The sequence below is a fragment of the Parasteatoda tepidariorum genome, chromosome 5, assembly GCF_982258835.1.
Source record: "Parasteatoda tepidariorum strain Cologne lab strain chromosome 5, Ptep-v5.0, whole genome shotgun sequence".
Classification (NCBI taxonomy): Eukaryota; Metazoa; Arthropoda; class Arachnida; order Araneae; family Theridiidae; genus Parasteatoda; species Parasteatoda tepidariorum.
The window spans coordinates 8,441,929-8,468,324 of NC_141759.1; the positions used below are offsets into that span (position 1 = coordinate 8,441,929).

At 32.6% G+C, this 26,396-nt stretch overlaps 1 protein-coding gene across 1 annotated transcript; it reads left to right on the top strand.

Moving 5' to 3' along the window:
- Positions 1-5,142: 5,142 nt before the first annotated feature.
- Positions 5,143-11,791, top strand: LOC147808544 (uncharacterized). Its single transcript, XM_087162608.1, has 4 exons — positions 5,143-5,177; positions 6,739-7,433; positions 7,608-10,618; positions 11,693-11,791. Exons 1-4 carry the CDS (start codon positions 5,143-5,145, stop codon positions 11,789-11,791), a joined length of 3,840 nt encoding a protein of 1,279 aa, XP_087018734.1.
- Positions 11,792-26,396: the final 14,605 nt, after the last annotated feature.

A 26,396-nucleotide genomic window follows, 5' to 3' on the forward strand; every position in this document is an offset into this window, starting at 1 on the left:
TTCTGCAGTGAAAAATTAATGAAATATAAGGTAAAATAATCTTTTAGCATACCCTTTCGTTTAACGGTCCCGAGCCATTGTTTTCATGCCAAAGTCTTAAATAATCGGTGCAATTTGTAGCGTATGGATAAGAAAGTCTGATGTCTTCTTTCTGAAACGGTATGATAAAATTTTCCAAAGATTATTTTCTCATAATTAATAATAATTGATCTCAAAGCTTATTAAAAATATATCATTTCGGGCATTATTATCATTTGAAATAAATGAACATCAATTTCATAACTTTATTTTAAATGATGGCTTTTTCCTAATTCTATATCTTTAATTATAAAGTTAAATTTATATTATAACCATGAGCAAAGCTTGTTCTGCAAATCTGAAAGGAGAGAGAATGCCGTGAACAAGGTGATGGAGAAATCAAATGCGGTTATTAACTTTAGTATGAATGAGCCTTAAAAATATTACTACCCTTAATTTACACTTCAATTTCATATTTCGTAATCTGGCAGCTTAGTTAGGAAAACATATTTAAATCAATTTTGCAAGCTATTCATCGATACATGACATTCTTTCTCCCTTCTTGCTTTATATTTCCTTTTATTTGTCTTTTATTTCAAAGTTTTCTTCACTCATTGAATTTTGAATTTGAAAAAGGAAAAAGAAAAATAGACTTATGATTACGAATCGATCTTTCTTTGTTAATTTTCACACTATCATTTTGCCATGTTTTGCTTTGGCTATATTAATGCAATATAAGAAAGTAGTATTATTGCGTATACAATCGTGTAATTGTGTGAGTTGATGACAAGATTTTATCCTTTAGTTGAATTTAAATATTTTATTACTTTATTTCCCCTTGATTTGTTTCGTTTAAATATATATATATATATATATATATATATATATATATATATATATATATATATATATATATATATATATATATATATAAGTTCAAAATGAAGAATAAAACAAAGAAAAATTAAAGACATATGAAAAAAAGGGGGTGGGAAATAATAAGTAAAAAAAAAAAAAACAACAAACAATATTTTATTTAAAAAAAAAAAAAAAAAAAAAAAAAAAAAAAAAAAAAAAAATGAAATGTTAATTAAAAAACCGGAAAAAAAGCCGGAAAAAAAAGATATAATCTTTTCTTCAGCCCACACGATTATATCCGCAAAACAGAGTGCTTTCTGATATTGTATCAATAAAGCCAAAGCAAAATATATTAATACAATAGTGTGAGGAGCACTCAAAAAAATTTTTTTTATAAAGTAACTACGTAAAAATAGATCATAAAAAGTAAATATAATATATATATATATATATATATATATATATATATATATATATATATATATATATATATATATATATATATATATATATATATATATATATATATATATATATATATATATATATATATATATATATATATATATATACAGAATAATGAAAAAAGAGTAAAAGAAATCACTTGAAAAAATTATTTTAAAAAAATCAATAAAAATCCAGGAAAAAAAAGTAAAAAATATAATATCTTCATCAGCTCACCCGATTACATCCGCAAAAAAAGAGTGCTTTCTAATATTGTATCAACATAGCCAAAGCAAAATATATCATAAAATTTTTGAAGCAAAATAGAAAATAAGACATTAAATTACAAATATCACGTAAAAAACAGAAAATAAAATGTAAGGAAGAACAGAACAAAGCATAAAACGAAATCTTTAAAGCGAGTAGCAAATTCAAATGAACTTACATGGACGGGAAAATTTTCAATGATTTAAAATACTTTCTTACTATTATTGTCAGATCACAAAATATGGAATTAGAAGCGCAAATTGAGGTAAAAGCGTAAACAGAGGATTTTGTTTTATAGCGCGTTCTTAAGGCCATATCACACATAGCGAAAATTCATTCAATTCCAACTTCAACTCAACCCCAACTTCAACTTTGAAGACAACCCCGTCCGAAAACATAGGTGTGCTATACTTATCCGAGTTGGATCAACTGCTGTTCAACTCTTTCACATCTCTTCGAAAGTGTTGAAGCAACTTCACAATTCAACCAATCAGGTGGCAGCAACCGCATGGGGTTATGGGATAGCACAAGTCAAAACAATATGGCGACAGAGTTTATGTAACGAAGCAGCGTATCTAATTTGTTATATATTAATTCAGGTGAGTTTTTAATTGAGTATTGATTTTAAAGTTATTTTATAAGAAGTATAAATCTGTTTCTATCCATTAAAGAAGTTTATGTTATAAATGTGTTATGTTTTTAACCGTGAATTAAAAGTATGATTTTCTACGCCAAATTCGCCAATCTGAAGTAAATTTTGCAGGTACATAAAAGTAGTTTTGTTTTATATTTTGACATTACTTTAAATGATAAACAAATTTTATGAATTGCATTTAATCTTTTTCGTACGCAACTGTATACTTGTTAGTATTCGCCGAATTCAAATATAGTTTTTTTTTCAATTACTTTGCTCTTTCTATAGTTCCGATAAGATTATACCAGCAATTATTCTAGAGTTGGTACTGAATTCAGTGATTTTGAATATTTTTTTACAAAGGAAAAAATTGCGTTATAAAAAGAAACTTTTCTGAAAACTTACTCATACCTAAACAATATGCTGACTGAATTAATTTCTTTGTATTATTTTATTTTTAAATTGTATATTTGTCAGTATTCGCGGAATAAAAATTTGTTTTTTTCCAATTACTTTGCACTTTCTATCAGGGTTCAACAAGTGGGCCCACCTTGAAAAAACCCACTTGGGATGCAAAGTGGGTTTTATTAAAAAAAAAAATATTAAAACTTATTGATTCACGTTTAATTTTATGTATTTTATTTTGTAGCGTAAGTTTGTCAAATAGATTTGCATGCTTTATATGATTAAGTTTTTAATATTTATAAAGTTGAAGAAACTTGAATCGGTAATTTTATATTACGATTAAAAACTTAAAGCGGGTTTTTTCAAAAAGTAGTATTTAATGAAATTAAATTAGATAGAAATTTAAATAACATAGCCTGTAAGGATCTATTTTTCAAATGCGGTTGCATGCTTTATATTATTAATAAGCTGGTTTTGAATAAATTATGAAGGAAGTTGAAAATATTTTTTTACCCATTAAAGCACTTAAAAGGTTTTTTCAAGGTAATATTTTTAATAAAAAAATATTAACACACGTTTAACTTTAAATATACAAATATGTAGGTACTTTTTATATCTGCTTTTTTCATAATTTAACAGATTAATTAATTTTTTGAAATTAAAGATAAAGTTAAAATTATTTATCTAAAAATGAAGTCTTTTTCTTAAGGTTAAATATTTGAAAAAATGGGACAAGTAACTGATACTCCTTGTAATTATACATAATTTTAAATTTTAATTTCACTTTCTATTAATCTTATTATTAAAACATGGAAGACCATTAAAAATTTATTTCAGCTTTTACTGATAATAAAAAACTTACTCATACCATAAAAACATGCTGACACAATTAATTGGTTGGTATTATTTTATTTTTAATGACTGTTCCTTATTGTCTGTTGCCTTAAATAGACTTGCTTCACCTTTCTTAATAAAATTTTTTACTCGTATTGCAGCAAAGATGAGTCAAAATTTTGAACAAGCTATCATTGGGGAAACTTTTAAATGGAGCATAGAAATGGAGAGAACTCTTGAAGAAAACATTTGGAATGTAACATCCGCCACCACAGGAAATATCATTTAAGAGCTCAAAAAAATTAATCGAAACTACTTTTACATTTCTTTTGGAATAAATTGATCACTTTTATCAGTTCTTGTTTTTCCTAATTTTTAAATAGTTTGTGTTTATTCATGTTGAATCTTTAACAAAATAGTGCCGTTTAATAGCTTTCTTTTTTTTAAAATTCAGTTTCACATAAACTTTTAATTTTCTATAAATAGCACAATTTTTTCAAACTAGAGTATTTCACTAAACATATATATAATAATACTTATCGAATTAATTAATTAATTGCATTAATTTGGTGCAAAAAATTATCAAACTCCTAAACGAATTTTCGCTACGTGTGATATGGCCTTTACTGTAAAACTGAAATACATTTGATTTGTGAGTTACCAACGATCGCTCCGAAAATATATGCGCGCAAGGTAATATTATACTGGAAAATTTAAAGAAGTTTGTAATTAATTAGGTTATATAGTTATACAATTTTAATGATTTTAGAAAATTAACTTTCATTTAATAAATTTTTTTAGTGCTCTCACACTATTGTATTGATATAGTTAAATTTTGCTATATTGATACAATATTAGAAAGCACTCCTTTTTGCGGATGTAATCGTGTGAGCAGAAGAAAAGATTATATCTTTATATTTTTATATTTTTAATCCCCCCCCCCCCGAATTTTTTTTGATTTTTTTTTATGCAATTTTCTTTTTCTCCTTTTTCGTTTCTTTCTTTTTGTATTTATTGTGATATATATATATATATATATATATATATATATATATATATATATATATATATATATATATATATATATATAAAATATGCAAATATCAGAATGATATTCATTGGAAACATACATTATAGTTTGAAGAACAAGTGATTAAATTTGCAGGATATTTAGATGTATAGATCCTGTGGAATCAGTATTCAGAGCAGCCTCCCCTTGCTGCACTAAAAGTAGTTATTCTCCTGGGCATCGAGTCAAACAGAGATAGGATAGCGTGGGGGGTAGAGCATTCCATGCAGCTAGAACATTATGCCACAATTCATCGACAGTAGTGACTGATGAGTGGTGGCGTTCGTTCAGACCCCATTGACCAGACGTTTTCAATTGATAAGAGATAAGGAGAACGTGCTAGCAAGGGCAACATACGATCATGGTCTGTGTCAACAGTGGAGAAACATGCGGTCGTGCCTGGTCCTGATGAAAGGTAGCGTTATGGAGGCATCGGAGATAAGGCAGAGCAACTGACCCTAACACATTAGAAATGTAACGGCTGCTGTTCAAAGTGCCAGTAATGCAAACAAAAGGTGATGGAGGCGTATCCAACAGCACCCCAAACCATTACTCTTGGTGATGGGATAGTATGACGATGTCGTTTGCAAGCTACCAATGGGCGTACTAAACGATGTCGCTAAACACGGATGCGGCCATCATGATTATGTATACAGAAGCTGGATTCATCTGAAAAGATGACGTCAAGCCATTCCTGCGTCCTTCTTGAGGTTTGAGTTCGAGATTAGTTAGATAGTTTGAGTTTCCTGTACTGGCAACATCTTATTGTTTTTATATTCTTTTTTATGTAAATAAAAGTTAAGTTTTTCAGTTTGTTCTACGTGACTTTCAGTCTGATTTGCTCTCAACAAAATCCAACATTTGGTGCCGAAATAACTCGGTGAGTCATACTGAACTTGTTATAATTACTTTCGTCAAAAATCTGAATTGGAATGGCTACCGGTAGTGAAAAACTTGTAATATTTAAACGCAAACGAACAACGCTACGTACCGCCATTACGAAACTAACGACGAAATTGAACGATGCTGCTAGTACACAAACTGAAAAGGAATACAATATTGAACGTTTACAAGATAAAATTAAAGAATTAACCTTGGCAGACGATGAAATACATAATTTTTTAAATGATGAAGAATATCAGGAAGATATAATAGAATGCGAAAGATACACAGAATATGCTCATTTGGCGTTATTTAATTTCAAAAGAACAGCAAATCGGAACACGAATTCAATTTCTGAAACATCGCCAACAGCTGCCAATATAAATAATTTTTCAGCTTCGCCTTCAAATGTTACAGTAAAGTTGCCTACAATAAAAATAAATACGTTTTACGGTGAAATTGAAGAATTCCATAGTTTTTGGGAGCGTTTTGAAAACTGTATCGACAAAAACGAAAGTTTATCGCTGATTGACAAGCATGTTTTTTTGCGGGGATATTTAGATGGAGAAGCAAAACGAATAGTTGATCGAATTAATATAACTGCAGAAACATATGCAACAACAAAGAATATTTTGAAATCGAAATATGGCGATAAAGATAAAATAATACAGGCTCATCTCGATTATTTAGAAAACCTAAAACCTGTCAAAAATCACTCTCCAGCAGCAATAAATGAGTTATATATTGATTGTAATCGAAGAATACAGGCTTTAGATGCTTTAGGAGAAAAAACTCAATCATACGGAAGAATTTTGGCTCCTAAAATACTTCGTGCTTTTCCTCATGAAATCTGTCGTAACTGGATTGTACATGCCAAACGTGAAAATTTTGGTGAAAGCGATATTTCAAAATTAATGAAATTTTTATCAGAAGAGGTTGAGGGATCAATTACTGCAAGTAATATTAAAGGTTCACTAGCTCCAGACTATCCTATTAAATCCTCCTTAGAAAATTTTAACGTGAATTCTAAATCAGTTACCAAAAGTAAAATAATGTCACCCTTTTGTCCTTTCTGTGAAACTGTCGGACATTGGCCTCAACAGTGCAATGTTGTAACGGACATAGACGTGCGCATACAGAAATTGAAGACTAGTAATAGATGTTTTTTGTGCACTAACCGAGGACATAACAAAAAAAATTGCCCTCGTAGAGAAAAATTTGTCTGTTCCAAATGCAAGCGAAAACACCATACATCAATATGCAAACCTATAACCAATGAGCAGCCTGTGGCTACATCTACAAACAAAATTGATGTATTGTCTTCCAGTTTCGTTCATTTGCAAACTGCACGAGTTTTCATAACTGGGCCAACTGGCATTACAAAACTGACACGTTGTCTTTTGGATGGTGGAAGTCAATCTAGTTTCGTTTCTTCTAATCTTGTGGATACTTTAAAACTTCCAGTAATTTCAACCAGACATTTGGACATTCAAGCCTTCGAATCCCCAGCTAATGTTGGCTACATGCGAAGACAAGTCAAATTTCAGTTATCAAGTATCTGTGACAAATCTAAAGTTGATGTTACTGCATTTGAAAGCTCCAACAAATATGCATCACACCTACCTTCATCAACGGATGTTTCACTTTTTGCTAAAAACAAGCGAATGAAACTTGCTGATCCAGATGATTCTTTGTCGAACTTACCAATTGAGATTTTAATCGGTGCAGATTACTACTGGATTGTTATGAATTCTGAAGCTCCAGTCAGGTTGTCGGATTCTCTGGCCTTGGTCCCATCAAGTTTTGGTTGGGTACTTAGTGGAACTCGATCACACGCAACAGTTTCCTTCATTTCAACGGTTCATAATGTTGATGTGGATACTTCAACTCAGGAATTAGATAATGTGGTACGAAATTTCTGGAACTTAGAGAGCATTGGCATACAACCAACACAAGAAAAAATAAGTCCTCACAACTCAGAACTCTTGACGAACTTTCATCAATCTTTTGAAATCATCGATGGTAGAAGAGTTGTAAAATTGCCTTGGAAACCAGAAGTTCAACTTTCGTCGAACAATTATGAAGTCGCAATTCAACGATTTAAATCTTTAACAAGGAAAATGCATGCAAATTCAGACTTCAAAGTAAAATATATTGAGCACATGCAAGATTACATTGATAAAAAACACGTTGAAGTTGTCTCAGAAACACATAATGAAGAACGTTTATATTACTTGCCCCATCACGCTGTAAAGAAAATCACAAATGGAGAAACTAAGTGGCGCATAGTTTTTGATGCATCTTCACATTCTCCAAGTCACCCATCTTTGAACGACGCTCTTGAAGTAGGACCAAATCTTCTTCCCGATATCTTAGCCACATTGTTGAGATTTCGACTTTCTAAAATAGCAATCACTAGTGATGGGCGACAAGCATTTCTGCAGCTGATTCTAGCAGAAGAAGACAGAGATGCAACACGATTTATTTGGTACAATACTACATATACTCCTGATGGGAAACTCTGCACTGAAGATAACATTGTAACCTATCGATTCACACGCCTTCCATTTGGACTCGTCTCTAGTCCATTTTTATTAGCAGCTTCTCTTCGTGAATTGGCTACAAAACACAAACAAGCATATCCTACAGCAACTAGACACATTGAGAATAACACCTATATGGATGATTTTGTAACCGGAACGTCTACGGATACTGAAGCTCTGATTCTTTACCAAGAACTGCAACAACTTACATCACTTATTAGCCTACTATTAGACAAATGGACTACAAATTCTAAGATTTTGAAAGATATGTGGAAACAAGAAAACGTCTCGTTTAAGGATATCACGCAAGTCTTGGGTGTTAAATGGGATACTAACAGTGATGTTTTTCAAACTGATGTGCAGACAAAAATTGTTCAAGCATGTAAAGAACCAGTGACAAAACGCTTACTACTGAAGTTGATGTCAAAGTTTTACGATCCTCTAGGCTTGTTTGCTCCAGTTAGAGTAGTTGTAAAGATATTGTTTCAAGATACATGGCTTAGTGGTATTCAGTGGGATGAACTATTACCTCCATCTGTAGCGCAGCAGTGGCACAAGTGGATAAATGAATTACACTATCTGAGTGAAATATGCATTCCAAGATGGATTGGCTTTTCTGAAAATTCCGACGTTACCATACATGTGTTTTGCGACGCTTCGGAACGTGCATATGGTGCTTGCTTGTATGCTCGTCACGCAGATGATATTTCTACTAAGATCCATCTCATTTGCAGTCGAAATAAACTAGCCCCAATCAAAAGGGTCACCCTTCCGAGACTTGAATTGTTAGCTGCACTACTAGGAGCTCGCCTACTCCGATACTTTTGCAGGGAAACGAACATGAATTCCCACACTGCCATACTATGGAGCGATTCTACTGTACCTTTAAGTTGGATAAAGGGAAATCCCAACCTTTGGAAAACATTTGTCTGCAACAGAACAACAGAAATTCTTCAAAACACTACTTCAGCACAATGGCGCCACTGTCCCGGTACAGATAACCCTGCGGATCATCTTACTCGTGGTACCTTTCCATCACAATTATCGATTTTAGAATCTTGGTGGCACGGTCCGAAATGGCTAAAACATGATTCAGAAACTTGGCCTATCAAAGTTTTGTCTACACGTACACAGCCTTTAGTTGACGCTGAATCACGAAAAATCAAATTTCAATCCTCCTACGTTGCAACTACAGAACCCATCATAGATATATCTCGTTATAGTTCTTACACGAAACTTCTTCGTGTCACTGCCTGGATTCTACGTTTTGTATACAACTGTAAGACTCAGCAACGCATAACTCATGAACTGGATTGTAATGAAATAGAGAAAGCTAAAAACTATTGGATACAGACTGTACAGAATCAATGTTTCTCAGCTGAAATAAATGCCTTAAAAGCGGAAAGTCCTCTGCCGAAAAAATCGAAAATTTCCTGTTTCAATCCCTTTCTCGAAGATAATTATTTACGCCTTGGGGGAAGGCTGCAATTTTCAAACATTTCTTCTGACACTCGACACCCTTTATTGCTCGATGGTAAACACTATTTTGTCCACCTTTTGATTCAGCATACCCACATACGACTTCATCATTTAGGCGTGCGTATAATCCTGTCCGAGTTACGTTCAACCTTCTGGATTTTAAGAGGACGTCAAGCTATAAAGCAAGTTATTCACAAATGCCTACCTTGCAAGCTGTCCAAAGCGAAATACGGAAAACAAATCGAGGCTCCTTTACCTCCTGAAAGAGTTGTACCTTCTGCTCCATTTACTACCACAGGAATTGATTTTGCTGGACCCGTGAATATTCGATGTTTGAAATCAAGAGACACAGCTTACATAACACTATTTACTTGCGCAACAACACGTGCACTACACATCGAACTTGTGTCGGATCTTACCACAGACAAATTTCTTTTGGCACTACAACGTTTTGTTGGCCGCAGAGGACTCCCACACACAATCTATACCGACAATGCTACCACTTTTCATGCAGCAAATAAGGACTTGATTCTGCTATGGCAAGTTCTGTCATCAGCTAAAACTCAGCAATACTATGCCCAAAATGGCATAACTTGGAAATTTATCGCCCCACGAGCGGCTTGGTGGGGAGGCTGGTGGGAACGCCTAATCGGAGTTGTCAAGCGATGTTTACGAAAGGTACTCGGACGAGCACTTCTTGACGAGGAAGGTCTGTCCACGGCCCTCATTGGAATAGAAGCCGCTCTGAACAGCCGACCATTGATATACGAAGATGACAGTTCCACAGCCTTAACACCAAGCCATTTCTTGACAGGACGGAAACTAACGGCCATTCCATCCAGCCCAAATAACAACACAAAGCTAAGAAAATTCTACAAGCAGCAGCAGGACTTACTCGACTGCTTTTGGAAAAAATGGTCTAAGGAATATTTGCTTCAATTGCGGTCATTTCATCAAGTTCGTAATCAGGACAATATCATTAACATCCGAATTGGCGATATTGTACTTCTACAAGAAGATGTCCGACCACTTCACATGTGGAAGAAAGCTAGAGTGGTTAACTTGCATGAAGGACGAGATGGAAAATTAAGATCCTGTGAGCTGAGAGTTGATGGTCACAATATGACCCGTCCGGTAGCTCTGGTCATCCCCCTCGAGGTCGACCAGGGTGGGGAGGATGTTGAGGTTTGAGTTCGAGATTAGTTAGATAGTTTGAGTTTCCTGTACTGGCAACATCTTATTGTTTTTATATTCTTTTTTATGTAAATAAAAGTTAAGTTTTTCAGTTTGTTCTACGTGACTTTCAGTCTGATTTGCTCTCAACAAAATCCAACAGTCCTGGTTCATCGTTGATCAGACCATTGGAGGCAGTCTGTCTGTGATGCAGCTCCAAGAGTAGCAGAAGCCATGGTCGCCGTGTTTGACAGTCAATGCTACAGCAAACGTTGTCGAACTGCTCGTGCAGACACTTGTTGTCTTGCTAATGACGCCGTTTGTTGAGTCAGGGTTCGGCACGCAGCTGTACGTTCCTTTAAGGCCATGTGGATTACATGTCTGTCTTCTCGGCTGTTAATGATGGCAGCTGAGATCGTGCAAGGCGTTCCACATGATCGTCATGAACCCAACGATTACATATTCTGCTGACAGTCATGGGATCTCGATCAACGTGAACAGTTTGCTTTTTTTCTTTGCTTTCATTTTATCACTTTAACTCCTATGTTGTCACAGTTTTTTTTAAGTAAAAAATTTAAAAAAATTTTATTTATAAATCTTTCCAATTATTTTTTGGCAGGACAAAAAGTTTACTATATTTCAACAAAACAAAATTTAAAATCCGAATAAAACATACACAATAAACTAAAAGGTAAAACTTTCTACTGAAACTTTGACGGAAAATATAAAATAGTTATCATTATTTAATAATACCCGTTCATTAAACATTATAAAAGAACTGTATTATTTAAAAAAAAAAAACATTACTTGCCATGGAAACAAATAATTTATATAAATATCCCCCTTTGAGAACAATTCCTTCTTTATATGGATTTACAAGATGTCGTCTATTGTGAACTACAATGTACATTAAGACATCATCTGTGGAAAAGAAGTATTCTTCCGGAAATGTATGAAGTTGTAAGTCATATTCTAAGAAATATTAAACAAAAGAGAAAATAATTAATAAAAGGAGGCTTATTTTCTTTCGAAAAGTATAGCGGATGAGTTTCATTGTTATAAGTGACATTTTTCTGATTCTCTTAGACACGCGACACACTAAAGCAACATGCTGTGGCTTCACTTAACCCTGTACCCGCCACAGACAAGGGGCATCCAGGGAATACTATTGAAGGATCAGTATAGGGCTAATCCTCAATGCTCTTTCGAAATGTGTTTTAAAAATCTCCTCACCGAATTTGTTTATTTTCTATTGGTTCCAGTTTCCTTTAATCAAATTTGAAATTGTTCGGGAAAAATCTAATTCCAAAATCACCATAAACTATGCAGACAGTAAGTATGTCTGCCCAGTTTATGCGGGAAGAAATAGACGCGACTAAAATGTGCTACGCATCCTAGCAGCACAGATGAAACACGATATACACTGTCAGGGCTAAAGAGAATAGAAGGGCTAGTTCACTCCGCTCTTAGAGCTGAAGCTACGATTTCCCTCCTCATGACGTCACCGTGTCCACAGATCTCGGAGATCGCAAGCAAAGATATGATAACTTCGCATCTTTCTCTTTGTAAAAATAAGTTATACTTTTTCTGGTTATTAGCCTTCAAACTTTACGTAATTAACACATTATTTCCGTTCATAAACATAGTTAAAAAAAAACTTTCTTGGTTATTATATTGAAAAAAATACCATTTTAAACTTATAAAAATGTTTTGCTAGTTGTTGAAAATGATAGGATAAATACTTTATTTTAAAAAGTTCAGTTTTAACTTTAACTACTAAGAAAATTGAAGGCATATATCGACGCTTTTTTTATCTACATATTCTTTTATAACGATAAGTTAAGTTTAGAATCCCTGATTTTAAAATATATCGTTAATAGCAATTTGTTCTTACTTAATCATTAGGAAACATCGACCTTAAACGCTAATTACTGAAACAAAATAATTTAGGTTCATAATGACATTAGAAATTTTACAATTGTTTACAGACATTTAAATTTACGATGATATAATTTATAGATATTTAAATTGAAGAGAATATAATTTTTAAAAAAAATCATAAATATTTAGACTAACTACATTAAAAAATATGTTATGAAATTAGGAGAATTTCAACTATATACTATATATTTTATTTATACTTTTTATTTACATTTTAATTTTCTTTGACTTTATCCATTTTTTAATTCTTTTCACCTGCCTTTCTTTACGAAGTAACGAGGCGGTTTCTATTTAGATAATGAATTTTTCAAAAAGTTCTTTACGACAGAATAAACGTATTGCTGTTTTATATTAACTGTGTCATTTCGGAATCCATTCTTTACATAGTTGTTCATTTACTTTAGGGAACACGCGAAAAATTATACATTTTCCTTTTGTTTTTGTATCAGAATTTTTGCAAGTCGCAATCGCGCAAACTGGCATTTCGATAATAGTTTTAAATTCTTGTAAATTCACTGCAAAAGTCATTATAGAAAATAACAAATGTCTTAGAATATCTCGCAAAAAGAAATGATCCAATATTAGTTAGAGCTAGTAAGGCCAAACGCTCCGTTCTTGAAGTAAAAGTGCGAGCTTTGCGCCAAAGTGACGTCACTAGAGTGACGTCGGAGGATCGGCGCGGCAAGAGATACTTCAAAGGAGTGAACCAGCCCTCCTATTCTCTTTAGCTCTGATACACTGTAGCGACAAATTCAGTTTTCCCTCACGCTCAATAGGAATATCCAGATCCACCTGGAAATGGGTATTTGCACTTCAAGAAGAAGATCACAATACCCCCACATGTGACCTAGGACCTCAGTGTCAACTAATAGCTTATAAGGAAAATGGCGTGTTAAAGTTGAGCTAAGTTTCTCCACGTGAGTTCGAGTGATATCATGAGGTTAATTAAATGCAGCTCCGTATCACACATGAAATTTGTTGAAGTATAATTCATTCTCGCCTACTCCTTTTATTTAACTTAGATTCATTATTTGCTTAGGTATTTCATTGTCATCGTAATATATTTTGCGTGTGTACTTGGCAGCTTGGATGCATAACTAGTTTGTTTATGTCTTATATGACTTCGTTCGGGCTTGGCTTTCTCGAAACGGAATGGAAATAAGAATTGCTTACGCAATCATACATAACGTTATGTAGGAAATCAATATTTCAAACGTAACGTTATTTATGAAATCAAGATTGCATACATAATTCATAGGACACCTTAACTTCCAATTTTTTTAAATTCAGTTAACTGCAATACAATCGAGTGTAGAATGCAGTAGAGTATAGAATATGCACTCTTAATTATACATATTTTTAGAATGGGTGTAAGAACAAAAAGCGGACAAAAGGCATACATATTAGGGATGTAGGTCAACACAATTGCAATTTTCTGAAAAACTACTGGAAAAATTGGAACGGAAAAACATTACCATTCAATTTGATTGCTGGAGCGGAGCTCAAGAATATTTATTTGAAGCACATTCAAATTTTATCAAACAGATAAATTGGTTTGGGCATTTTCAGTTAAGTCATTATTAATAGCAACTCCTTAAACTTAGTTAGCATTTCGTTCTTCCCTTACATAGATGTTATTTAGCCAACCCCTAATAAGTATACTTCTTGGCTTCCTTTTCAATGATTATTTTAAAAATACAATCCTTGCCTTAAAAATTAATTCACGTAGAAATAGTTGTCAGAATAAAACGAATTCTTCAATACTAAAATGCAGTTTTGTTATAAGCAAGTATTTTAAAAATCGATGCAAACTTATTACAGGGGAAAATGCAAATGATTGGAAATTTCAGTAACCTCTTGCGCCACCTCTACTGAAAATGCAGGCTGAGATATGATCATATATTAACACATATGATTCTTTTATGTTCAACAGCACCTCGTTCACAGTTGCTGTATAAAAATTGCTAAATCAAATAAACTTGGAGGTTGTCCACTTGACTGAAGTGGGGCAACATAGGATCATTCGGAGTCAAATCTGGGAAACGAGCAGGGAAATGTGATAATGTGACGGAGGCATTCCTGGGATACCTCTGCTGAGTGCAGCTGAGCAGTGTATGATTGAAAAATGCCTCCTGCAATCCTTCCCTTGAGTGGCAACACATTTGGCTGAAGGATGTCATAAGCGTAACACTGAGCTGTCATCACATTATGGATCACTATTAGTGGTGATCATGTATGGTATGCGATAGCACCCAATATAATCTCATACCATCTGTAAGAGTGATGAGTAATGTAAGTAGACAGACATTCACCCAATGTTGCCTACATTTCGAAGGGTGTTTCTCTCGACGTGATCGGACTGCCATCAAGTGAAATCAGGTCGTCTACAGTGACGAATCCAGATGTAATTTGCGCAGTGATGACTAACGTATACAAGTGTGGAAGCTTGGTAGTGAATGTCTCAAACTTGGCTACAATGTATAGCAGTATGCCGTTTCTACAGCTAGTGTGATTATATGGCCACACATTCCTAATATTGATCCATGACAGTAGCATGGTAGATGCGTGATATCATCTGGCCACGTCTAGGAAGGCCACTCATGGCAGGACTCTTACGAGCCTTTTTTCAACTAGCAGTTCTCGACCACACGCAGCAAGAGTGTCAGAGGAATACCACCGTCTCATTACCGCACTTCCCTGACTTGCAAGATCCCCTGACTTGCCATAGATTGAGCATATATCTGGAACCATTTGGGATAGCAAAGTTGGACAACTTCCCAGTTTAGTCTATTTCTATACTGGAGTCATTACAGCATTACATCACCATGGAGTCATTACAGCAACTGTGTAACTAGATACCGCAGAGCATCAAAAAGGACTTGTATGCCCCAAAGCACGACTATGTCGTATCCTGCATTCGTTCTGAAGGTGGTCCAAGAGTTTAAGAAAATCTCCACTCATTTGTTGCAATAAATGAAATTTTTTTTCTCATTTTGATCACTTTAATTTTCGATCAACTTTGTACTTGCATACGTATAATTTTATATCAACAACTCCTTTTCAGTGAGCTTATGTTTATGGTAATGAATGTATATAAAAATGGCTGATGTTACAGAGCATTCTGTTTTCAAAGTTCTAAAAACCCTTTCTTTACCCAGTCACTTAAGAACTTTAAAATTTAGTTTGTCTTAAGAGCAGGATAATAGGCTTGTTGCAGAAACATCTTTGTATAAATCTCTATATATACTTTTGAGATAATTCATACTTGCCAAAAGTGTTTGGATAGATAACATCAGCTGAAAATGGATAATTTATTTGCGACTCGACAGTGTAGCAAAATGTTGGATTCACTCTTTGAGACACCACGGGAAATCTTCGAACCCTAAAAATAAATGTATTTCACCGTAAATTAAAAAATAAAGTGCATTTTAAGGTAACAGTTTATGTGCGTTTACAAACACTTCTTATAGAACCAATTCGCACAATATCTGCCAGTCATTATTATGTTACTTATAATGTATTTTAAGTTTCATTCATTCACAACGTTTTTCATGATTCGCAATAAGATTTTCAGTAAGTTTCCACCAGCCCATCGCTGGTATCAGAGTAAACAACCATTTTGCTCTTTGGCACTTAATTGCGACAAGCGAAATCAAACACTATTATCACCTGCTTCCTTAATGGCCATCTGAAGGTTTTGAAGTATACTGAGGATAACTACTGATTTAGATCAATGTTGAGGTTCTAACTGATTTGAAACTTGTACCCGTTATTCCTTCAACTAGGCTTTCACTGATCATATTCATGGTGCTTTCCTAACGGGATCTGATCAGTAACCTATGGTTGGTTTTGTACTTCTTTATGATGTGGAAAATCATGGACTTGATTTAGCCTTTCTTATCTTAAGCGATTTGTAACAACAACAAATACAAAGGTCTCAAAAGAGGGCTGACTGTTTTCAAAATTACAAATTCTGAATAAAAAGATTATAGAGGAGTAAACAAAAGATATGTTCATTATTAAAACTATCACTTTTTTTACATTGAAAATTAGGAGTTTAGTAACTACAATTGCCATCAGAGGACGCTTTGAAAGAGCAATGATCAGAGCAATCAGTTTCAGCTTTACAACATAAAAGAGGCCTCAACTTAAGCTGATTGGAGTCCCAGGCAGTCAATCGAACATCAATGGCAAGAAGTGAAAATTAATCGATTTTGCGAAGTGAAAACCTGTAGTCTATATATGACCCACACTAAACAGACGATAATCTAATGTGATAGCACATTTCCGAATCAGCTTTCAGTTAATCCATGCAATGCATATTTTGCTTCCTGAAACTGCGACTTTATTCCACGAACTTTGATAACTTTTGGTAAACGCAATGTAGTGTATAAAACATGGTCCGCATGAACATCACGCAGCGACTACCCCTTCAATAGAATCGAAAGTTTTATCCCAAGTATCAGAGAACCATCAATTTTATGTCAAAAATGCGTATATATGAATTTTAGATTTTTCTAAGCATTCGTAAAATTTATTTAAAGCTAAAACGTCAAATTATAAATTTAAAAAAAATGATTCTCCAAAAAACGTAAAATTCGCATTAAATTACACGTAAATAAATTAATTTTTCTGCGAATATTTTACCAAACACTTTTTACTAAGTAAGAATGAGTATGGTATTTTTGCATATTATTTACGTCAAAAGTAAGTCTAAAGTAATGTTAAGTTGAAAACGAATTATACAAAAAAGTGGCTAGCCAAAAAATTTAGTAAAGAAATTCGAACCAAAATTTAAATGGTACATTTACTTCGTCAATAATACGCAAAAGAAACATAATCATTTTCACTAAATCAAAATAATAAATATTCTTTCGTCAATCTTTCGTGAAAAATGCAAAATGAATCTTACAGAAGGGTAGTTGGCAAAATCCATTCCTTTAAAATTACGTAAATCATTCCTAAGCTTTAAAAACCAAATATCTTAATAGTAGTATCATTCCGTCATTATTACATAAAATTTATGTATAAAGAGTACTAACTTTCCCAATTTCCCCCAAATTTTCGTTTAATTTACGTATTATGCTACATGGGAGGTCCTGGACACATCGCCAACAACGCCATGTCATTTTCCCGATTTGCTCCTGATGTTTTGGTCTAAGTTGCCACTACTTTATTAAATATTTATCATCCTAAATTATCAATACTCTAAACCAGCGTTTCTCAACCTTTCAGTATTCACGGCCCTGTTTTCAATCATAATTTTCATCGCGCCCCCCGCTTGTAATAAAATGTATACAACAATAAATGTATATTGAGTAAATAGGATTCTGTCTTAAAATTATTTTTAACTAACTGCCAAAACAAAAATTAAGTAAAAGCCAACAGCAATTAAGATTGTAGAAATTACGCTTGGAGATAATTTTTCAAAACACTTGCACTCCATACCTCTTTTGAATGATACTGTTGCTCGTCGAATTGGTGATATAGCTGAATATGTACAGTGTCAGGTTTTCTCGAAGTTGCATGACAAATTGTTTTCAATACAGCTTGAGGAAGCAACAGATAGTAATAAAGATGCTCATTTAATTGCTTATGTTCGATTTTGTGTTAATATGTCAGTAGTAGAAGAACAAACCAATAGAAATAAAAACAACAGCGCTCGCATTATTTGCTATTTTGAATGATTTTATGAACGAGGCAAACATTTGATGGAAAAATTGCGTCGGAATATACACTGATGGTGCTCGCTAATTGTTCGTAAGATTAGAAAGTATACAAGCACTTGTAAAACGAAAATCTCTTCAATGCGTCTGGACAAATTGCATGATCCACAGAGAAATTTTGGCTTCGAAACAAATGAGTCCTGGTTTAAATATTGTGTTAACTACGGTTGTAACCGTAGTAAATTATTTTAAAATGAGATCCCTGAAATCGAGAATCTTTTCCGTACTTTTTAAAGGCATGGGTCCAGTACATTCAGTGTTACTATTTAATTGCGAGGCAAGATGTTTATCAAGTGAGAAATTTTTGCAACGTGTTTATGAATTAGGCGAAGAAATAGCGATTTTCCTAGAAGAAGAAAACAGACCGAAAGCCGAGAATTTTCGTGATGGTTTATTTCTGATAAAATTGAGCTACTTGGTCACCATATTCGAGAAATTAAATAACCTGAATATTCAACTCCAAGGAGCAAATTCACATATGTTGGATACTTTGGATGCTTTTTGTAGAAAATTGGAATTGTGGGGCAGAAATTTAAAGCAAAAAAACCTAACAATGTTTGCATATGTAGATGATTGTATTAGAACTTATAAGGCTGAAAAAGAACATGTAAAAGTTGTTTTTGTAACCATTGAAAATCATTTAGGCATGATGGCAAATAATTAAAACAATTGTTTTCTTGCTGACGACTGACTGATAGCAAGTTACGAGTGAATTCATTTCATAAGACTCCCGAAGGGCTCTCAATTGATGAGGAAGAAAAATTCATAGACTTCAAGGCAAGTGGTGAAACCAAAAGACAATTTAGTAATAAATCACTGTTTGAATTTTGGGCAGAAGTAGAGGATGATTTTTCTACATGAAAAACAAGGGCATTTCGCAATCTATTACCATTTTCTACATCCTACCTTTGTGAAACTGTATTTTCTGTTGTGGCTTCTTTGAAGACAAAATATAGATCTCGGCTAAATATAGAAACAGAACTGAGAGAGGCTCTTTCTGATATTAAGCCTTCCTTCGAAAAACTTGAAAGACTGGAAGTCACTAATAATTATTAAATTCGTTTTTAATTTAATATGTTTTGATTAAGTAAGATGGGTGAGCCAAAGGTGGCCAGTGCTCCTAACGTAGTCCACCCCTCAAAAATAGAATTAATTTAATTTCGAATCACAAGATAGCTCTACTGCATTGTAAATCATGTGTCTGAGGTGCACGTGGCTGAATTGGAATAATATTTTGACGTTCTCTGCATTTTAGTATATTTTGCGATATTTTGTTTCAAGTGTTTTGTTTTGTTTGCATTTTTAAAGTATTTTTTCGGGTATTATTTGTTATTTTTGTGGTAATTATTGGTGTTTTTGTGGTAGATTCTGGTATTTTCTTGTAAATTTGAGTATTTTTATACTAGTTATGGGTTTGGTTAGTTAACTTTAGTATGGTAAGTCAACTCTTACTAACTAGTTATGGTTAGTTAACCCTTTTGAAAGAATTAACTAATTAATTCTTGATTAATTCTTTATTCTAATGGTCCTCTTGATTTCTTCAAAAGAATCGATAGTGACGTCGCACATGAACTATCAATGTAAATGATACATAAAAAAATAATGCACTCTAAAAACAAATATCTTTTTTAAAGTCGGGAAAGTTGTCCCTACCAGCAAGACACTTAAAGTGTCTTTTTAAAAGACGTTTGCCAGTCCGAGTATCTTTTCTAAAGATAATTTGAGTAAGTGAAAAAGTGATTTCAATATATTGCCCACCTTTGGAACCAGTGGGAAACCGCAGAAGTGGTGAAGAAAGCACAGAGGAGTAGAAGTTAGGCGCAGAAGGTACAATTTTAAAATTGTACTATAAAATAAATGAAATTTTATTTTACAACTAAAAGTACGTGATATGTATTAGAGATAGGTGTAAGACGTTACAAAAAAATTTCAGCTTCTCTGACTTGACCAGAAAATTTGGAAAAATCCTCAAAGCAAAGCCACCTTCGACTACCCACCTTAAATTTTGATTTAATAAGTTGTTGTTTTTTTACTTTAATAAGTTATTAAATATGTCAAAAAAAAAATTTCTATGTGCATGTGCGCTTTCCTTTCAGCCAGTAAATCAATTTTTTCAAGTTATATTTTCTCTTAGATATTCTCGCGCCACCCCACTAGTGTGGTCGCGCCCCCCTAGGGGGGCGCGCCCCACAGGTTGAGAATCGCTGCTCTAAACAAAAAATTACACATACGAACAAAATGTGAAATTAGAATCTGTGATCTTTCTGCAGGTAGAAATCATCTCTTCTGTGGGGGAAAATTCGATGGCTTCTTCCCAAGACGTAGAGAATACATTACTGTAAGCATCCAGTACTGTTGGAATCTGCATAAAATTTTTCATTAAGGCAATTTACAAATTTTTTCACAAATTTTTTGCACTGATGAAACAAAAATTTTAAACATATTAAATATAATTTAACATATTTTATAAAGAAATAAATACATTTTGATGCAATTGAAATATTTATGATTTAATCTTGAACATTATGTCATTTTTAATAACATTATCATCCGATATGTATCCAGAGTTGTAGAAAATATAAAGTTAAAAACTAATTTGTTTCTTTTATTACGAATATCAATTATATGATAAAATGCAAAGTTTGAAAGTTTCTCATTGCTGGGATTTTCCAATTGAATCTGGGATATGGAATAATATATAAGAGCATCTTCTTCAAGTTTTGCAGACGAGATGTCAAGATAAGAAATGATTCGAAATGAAACTTAAAGTTTCCAATGAAAAATAGAGAAATAAAGTTGAGACACATAACATGAAAAACCACAGAATCTGAGAGAGGAAAAAAAATGAAATTTTAGATTTTATTAGCACGATAGATATGTTCATTATCAAGAAATATTTAATTGCTTTGCATTGTTGGAATCTTGGGAGTAAATTCAATTTCGACAGTACTAAAATTATTTCAACCCCAGTTACATCAGCTATTACTGTTTTTCATTTTTTTTCCACTCACGACTTCTGTAGTTGTTCATGATTTGTTTATCACCTTTATTTTTCCATTTTTCTTAGGCAACTTTGAGTTTGAATTTCAAACCATTTTTGTTTCTTTACATTCATGACCGGCTGGTTTTGAAAATGGATGTCTATTTTTGATGCACTTTAAACATGTCAACTGTTATTTTCATTCTGTTTATTTCTTAAGTTTCCAATCAGTATCATACCATTTCAGTTTATTGGGATTATTTATTTCATTTTATGACTATATATATTAATATATATTAATATCATTTTATAATAATATTTATATATATGGGTCATTCTCACAAAAACAGTCATTTTCATGTCCCCAGTATATTTTATGTTTGTTTTACAGCTTACGAAAAAAAAAAATTCAGGTAAAGTGTCCTTCAGAATGCAAGCTAACAAAAGAATAAAAATAAAATTATCAATTTTTATTTTTTATTTATTTTAGGTAATTAAAATGTACCAATATGTCATTCCCTCACTTGTCCCCACTGCTTATTTAAAAAAAGAAAAAAATTGTTTCTGAAATAATTTTTTTTTTTTTACAAATTCCTGTTTTTTATTTCAGAATACTGAAATATAGAATTCAGAAAATCAATTTTAAATTTAATTTCTGATAAAAATATTAACACAGCACTATTTTAAACTTTGTCCCCAGTGTTTCGCGTCATTCCCTCACAACAATGTTCTTATCACCTGCAATCTTCTTAGAATAAAAATATTTTAATAAAAACTTCAGAAGTTAACTACTGGCATCATAGAACAAAATTGCAGTATGTTTCCATCTTCAACTTAAAGAAGCTTTGCTGTGGAATAAATTTGAATGAATCAAACCAGGTAAAATTTTTTACATTTGTCATTCCCTCATGTCACTTTTTAGAGTAAAATAAAATACAACTTCATCGAGAAAGTGGATAATTATATGTTCCTTTCTTGTATGAATATAATTGTATGTGATTGACTTCAGAAATTAATTAGGCCTAACTGTTATTTTAAAATTTTATTGAATTTATCATTCCCTCACTAGTGTATAAAGTGAGGGAATGATTCAAGATGAGTATATTATTAAATTTTTTTTTGTTCAATCGTGCCAGCCAATTTTATTTCCCAAACCAGTAAAAACTATTAAATATATGACTAAATCATAATAAATATTAGATATACTTAGTATGTTATCATTTTCAAACTTTAGGTAGATGTAACTTAGATAAAAACATGTATTAAAATAAAATATCATTCCCTCACTATTAGTGTCATTCCCTCACTTTTTAAATAGTGAAAATAATTAATTTACTTATTAATTAATTGGAAAAATAAATTGAAAAATTAATAAATTAATTTGTTAAATGAATTAATTCATTTATTAAATTAATTAATTAATTATTAATTATTATAAATTAATTAATTATAAATTAATTATTGAAAAATTAATTAATTATAAATTAATTATTTAAAAATTAATTAATTTAAATATTAAGTATAATTTATAGGATATATACTTTCTTTATAATGCCATTACATATTTCTATTAATATAAAAAGTTTCAGAGCTTTTTATTCACTTTACTTTTTTGGGATTTTATGAACTGAAAAATTACAGTTTTCGTGAGAATGACCCATATATATATATATATATATATATATATATATATATATATATATATATATATATATATATATATATATATATATATATATATATATATATATATATATATATATATATATATATATATATATATATATATATATATATATATATATATATATATATATATATATATATATTACTGTGAACCATTAGCTTATATTGTTTTGAGAAAATAAAATTAATGAAATTAACTTTAGATCCAATTTTAATCATATTTCGATATTGTTTAACGGCCGAAATGATCAAAAATATAATTATAGAAAGAAAAGTGGATTTTAAGTTACAGAGAAAATGATGATCCCATCTGTCGTTCCTAACCGGATTGACTGTGTTTGTGAGAGGCATCTTGTCTATTGATTGATAACGTTTAAAAACAGGCAAAACAAAACATTTATTTTAAATAAAAAACAACAAAAAACAAAACAAAGCACAGCGTTCCAAAGATATTTTAGAAAGCTAATTCAACGATATTTCCAGTTCTCTCTTTTTTCTCTTGCCATACTCAGAGTAACCTACATATTCTGAATACTTTTGGTGGCGCAAACTAATTGGAGTTAGTGTTTGCCGCAACACCATCTATACTTACTCCGTAATATGTTTCATTTTTTAAGCAATATGAGGGAAAGGAGTTGCAGAATTTCTCATGATCATCAAAAATCTCACAGGAACTGTCATTTTGTTCGCAGTAAACTTGTCTTCGAATTCTGAAATTAAAAATTGACAGCAATGAATTATCAAACATAACATCTTCATACGTTAAAAAATAGCGGAGAAGGAAACAAAACATATTTAAAAAGTTTAATAAGTTTTTAAGTAGAGATATACAGTTGTTGATTCCAAGATAAGACCAACGTTGGTGGCCATAAGGTTTTGCGGTGTTATTCTTAAAAGTTTTTATTTTGTTTCATTTGGAGTAGTCTCACAAGATAGAGGGGATACCATCTAAAAAAATAATGAGCTTGAGTCGTTCGTAAGTTAACCGCTGCATTTGCGCGGAACTAAAATTTTAAATCCGCGAGGGGGAAAAAATCAATTTAAAATAAGTCTGAAGAATCAACTTAGGTGTGATTTCTTTTTAAGTAAAGCTCTTATAATGATTTATATATTTGGCATTATTGTCTTTACTCATATTCATCTTTAGATATTCATATATTATCATCTCATATTCATATATTAGATTCATTGCAATATCTCAGCATTCATTCAACAGTATCGATTTCAAATTTTTGAAAAAAGCAGCATTTTCTTTTCTTACAATTCTTGAAAACAATTTTTTACTTGAGAACACTGAAACATTTTTCAATATATTATCTTAACTATTTGAGGTTGACTTTTAATTTTTTGACTTGAACAAATTAAACGGAAATAAATCGTCGAAAACTAAATGCAGAGAGCAAATAATAAAGTCGTCTAATGTTACAAACAGCCCGGAGAATTTAAATATCAGCACCTGCAGCAATAATAGACCAATTTACCACCTTAAATTGAACCATGTTTACATACAAATTGAACCGTAGGAAAAAGTACGATAATATGGTTATATTCAGCGCCTTATAGTAAGGTTGCAGATAAATTGAAAGATATGTTCATTCGATAAGCTCTTAATTTTCCAGCTGTGATTTTAAAATTAATATTAAGAAGCATTGCTCGGGGAAATGACAGGTGTATGTTTTTAAAATGGCAATTGTATTTTTTTCTAGTATTTCAGACTCTAAATCTATATATATAAAAATCTCTTGTCACAGTTTTAGTGGTTAAACTCCTCCTAAACGGCTCGACCGATTTTGGCGAAATTTTATACGTATATTCAGTAGGTCTGAGAATAGGTTTATAACTAATTTTTTTTTCATTTTTTGGACAAATTTAACGTATATTTTAAATATATCTTTATTTAATCGTATTCGGATCCAAAAGAGACATAGAGACATGATAAATCAAAAGTAATATTCACGCACGTTGCAACAAGTCATATTAAACTTTAATACTTATGCTCGCCCTTAAAAGAAGAGCATCAAACATATTTGCAAGTATGTGAATGAAGGCAGTGATATGGCAGTATTTCGAGTCGAAAATACTGCTCTTCAAGTGAATAACAACGACGAAATAACGCTGTACCAAATTGGCCGGTACATCAGCTCCAATGAAGCTGTTTGGTGTAACTTTGGATTCCCAATTCATGATCCAACCGTTAGTCATTTAGCCGTCCATCTTGAAAACGGTCAGAGCGTATATTTCACGAACGAGACTGCGATTGACCGAGCTAGAAATCCAACAAAAACTACACTAACCGAATTTTTTTTAATTGTGTAATCGTGCGAATGCTTTTGGTGCCTTTGCACGGACATTACTCTACTCAGAAGTACCACACTATTTCGCATGGGCTCAAACAAAAAAATGGACACCCTGCGAGCAAGGCACACCGGTTGATGCATGTCCCGGTTTGTTCACACCAAACACCGTAGGGGAGAGTATTTACAGTCAATCCAAGGCAGACTGAGTGCTTTTATTTTCGACTGTTGTTGGTTAATGTCACCGGCTCATTGTCCTTTCAAGATATACGTAAAGTCGATGGACATCAGCATCCAAAGTATAAAGATGCATGCCTTGCACTCGGCTTGATGGAAGACGACAACCCGTGGAAATGTATGCTTGCTGAAGCAGCACTGAACTGTACTGCAAAGCAAATTCGTCTACTATTTGCTATAGTATTAACTACATGTATCCCGGCCCGTATAGGAACGTTATGGGATAATCACAAAGATTCGATGACTGATGACATACGGTATCAACATCGCACACGTTGCAACGATCTAACGATAGCATTCAGCGATGCTATGTGCAGTGAAGCACTGATTGCTATTGAGGATCTTTGCATTATTATTGCGAACTTGCAACTTAGTCATTTCGGTATGCCTTCGCCAAATCGAAGTGCATCTGATTTATTAACCGCTGACATGAATCGTGAACTTCAATACAATACGATAGAAATGGCAGCGATTGTTACTCGCAATGCTCCACTAATGAATGAGGAACAAAGGAACATTTATGACCGCATTATGCTCGCAGTTTTGTCAGAACAAGGTGGATTTTTTTTGGATGCACTAGGTGGAACTGGCAAAACATTTATTATTTCGTTAATTCTCGCTGAAATGCGATCAAATAATGGCCTCACGTTGGCCGTTGCATCATCTGGCATTGCGGCAACTTTATTGGATGGAGGCAGAACAGCTCACTCAGTATTTAAGCTGCCACTAAATATTCAAAACAACCCAGATGCAGTGTGCAACATAAAAAAAGCAATCGTCTATGGCCACAGTGTTGAAACACTGTAAAATTATCACCTGGGATGAATGCACTATGGCACACAAACATTCGCTTTAAGCGTTGAACAGAACATTGAAAGATATAAAAAACAATGACAAATTATTTGGCGGCACTCTGTTACTCCTTT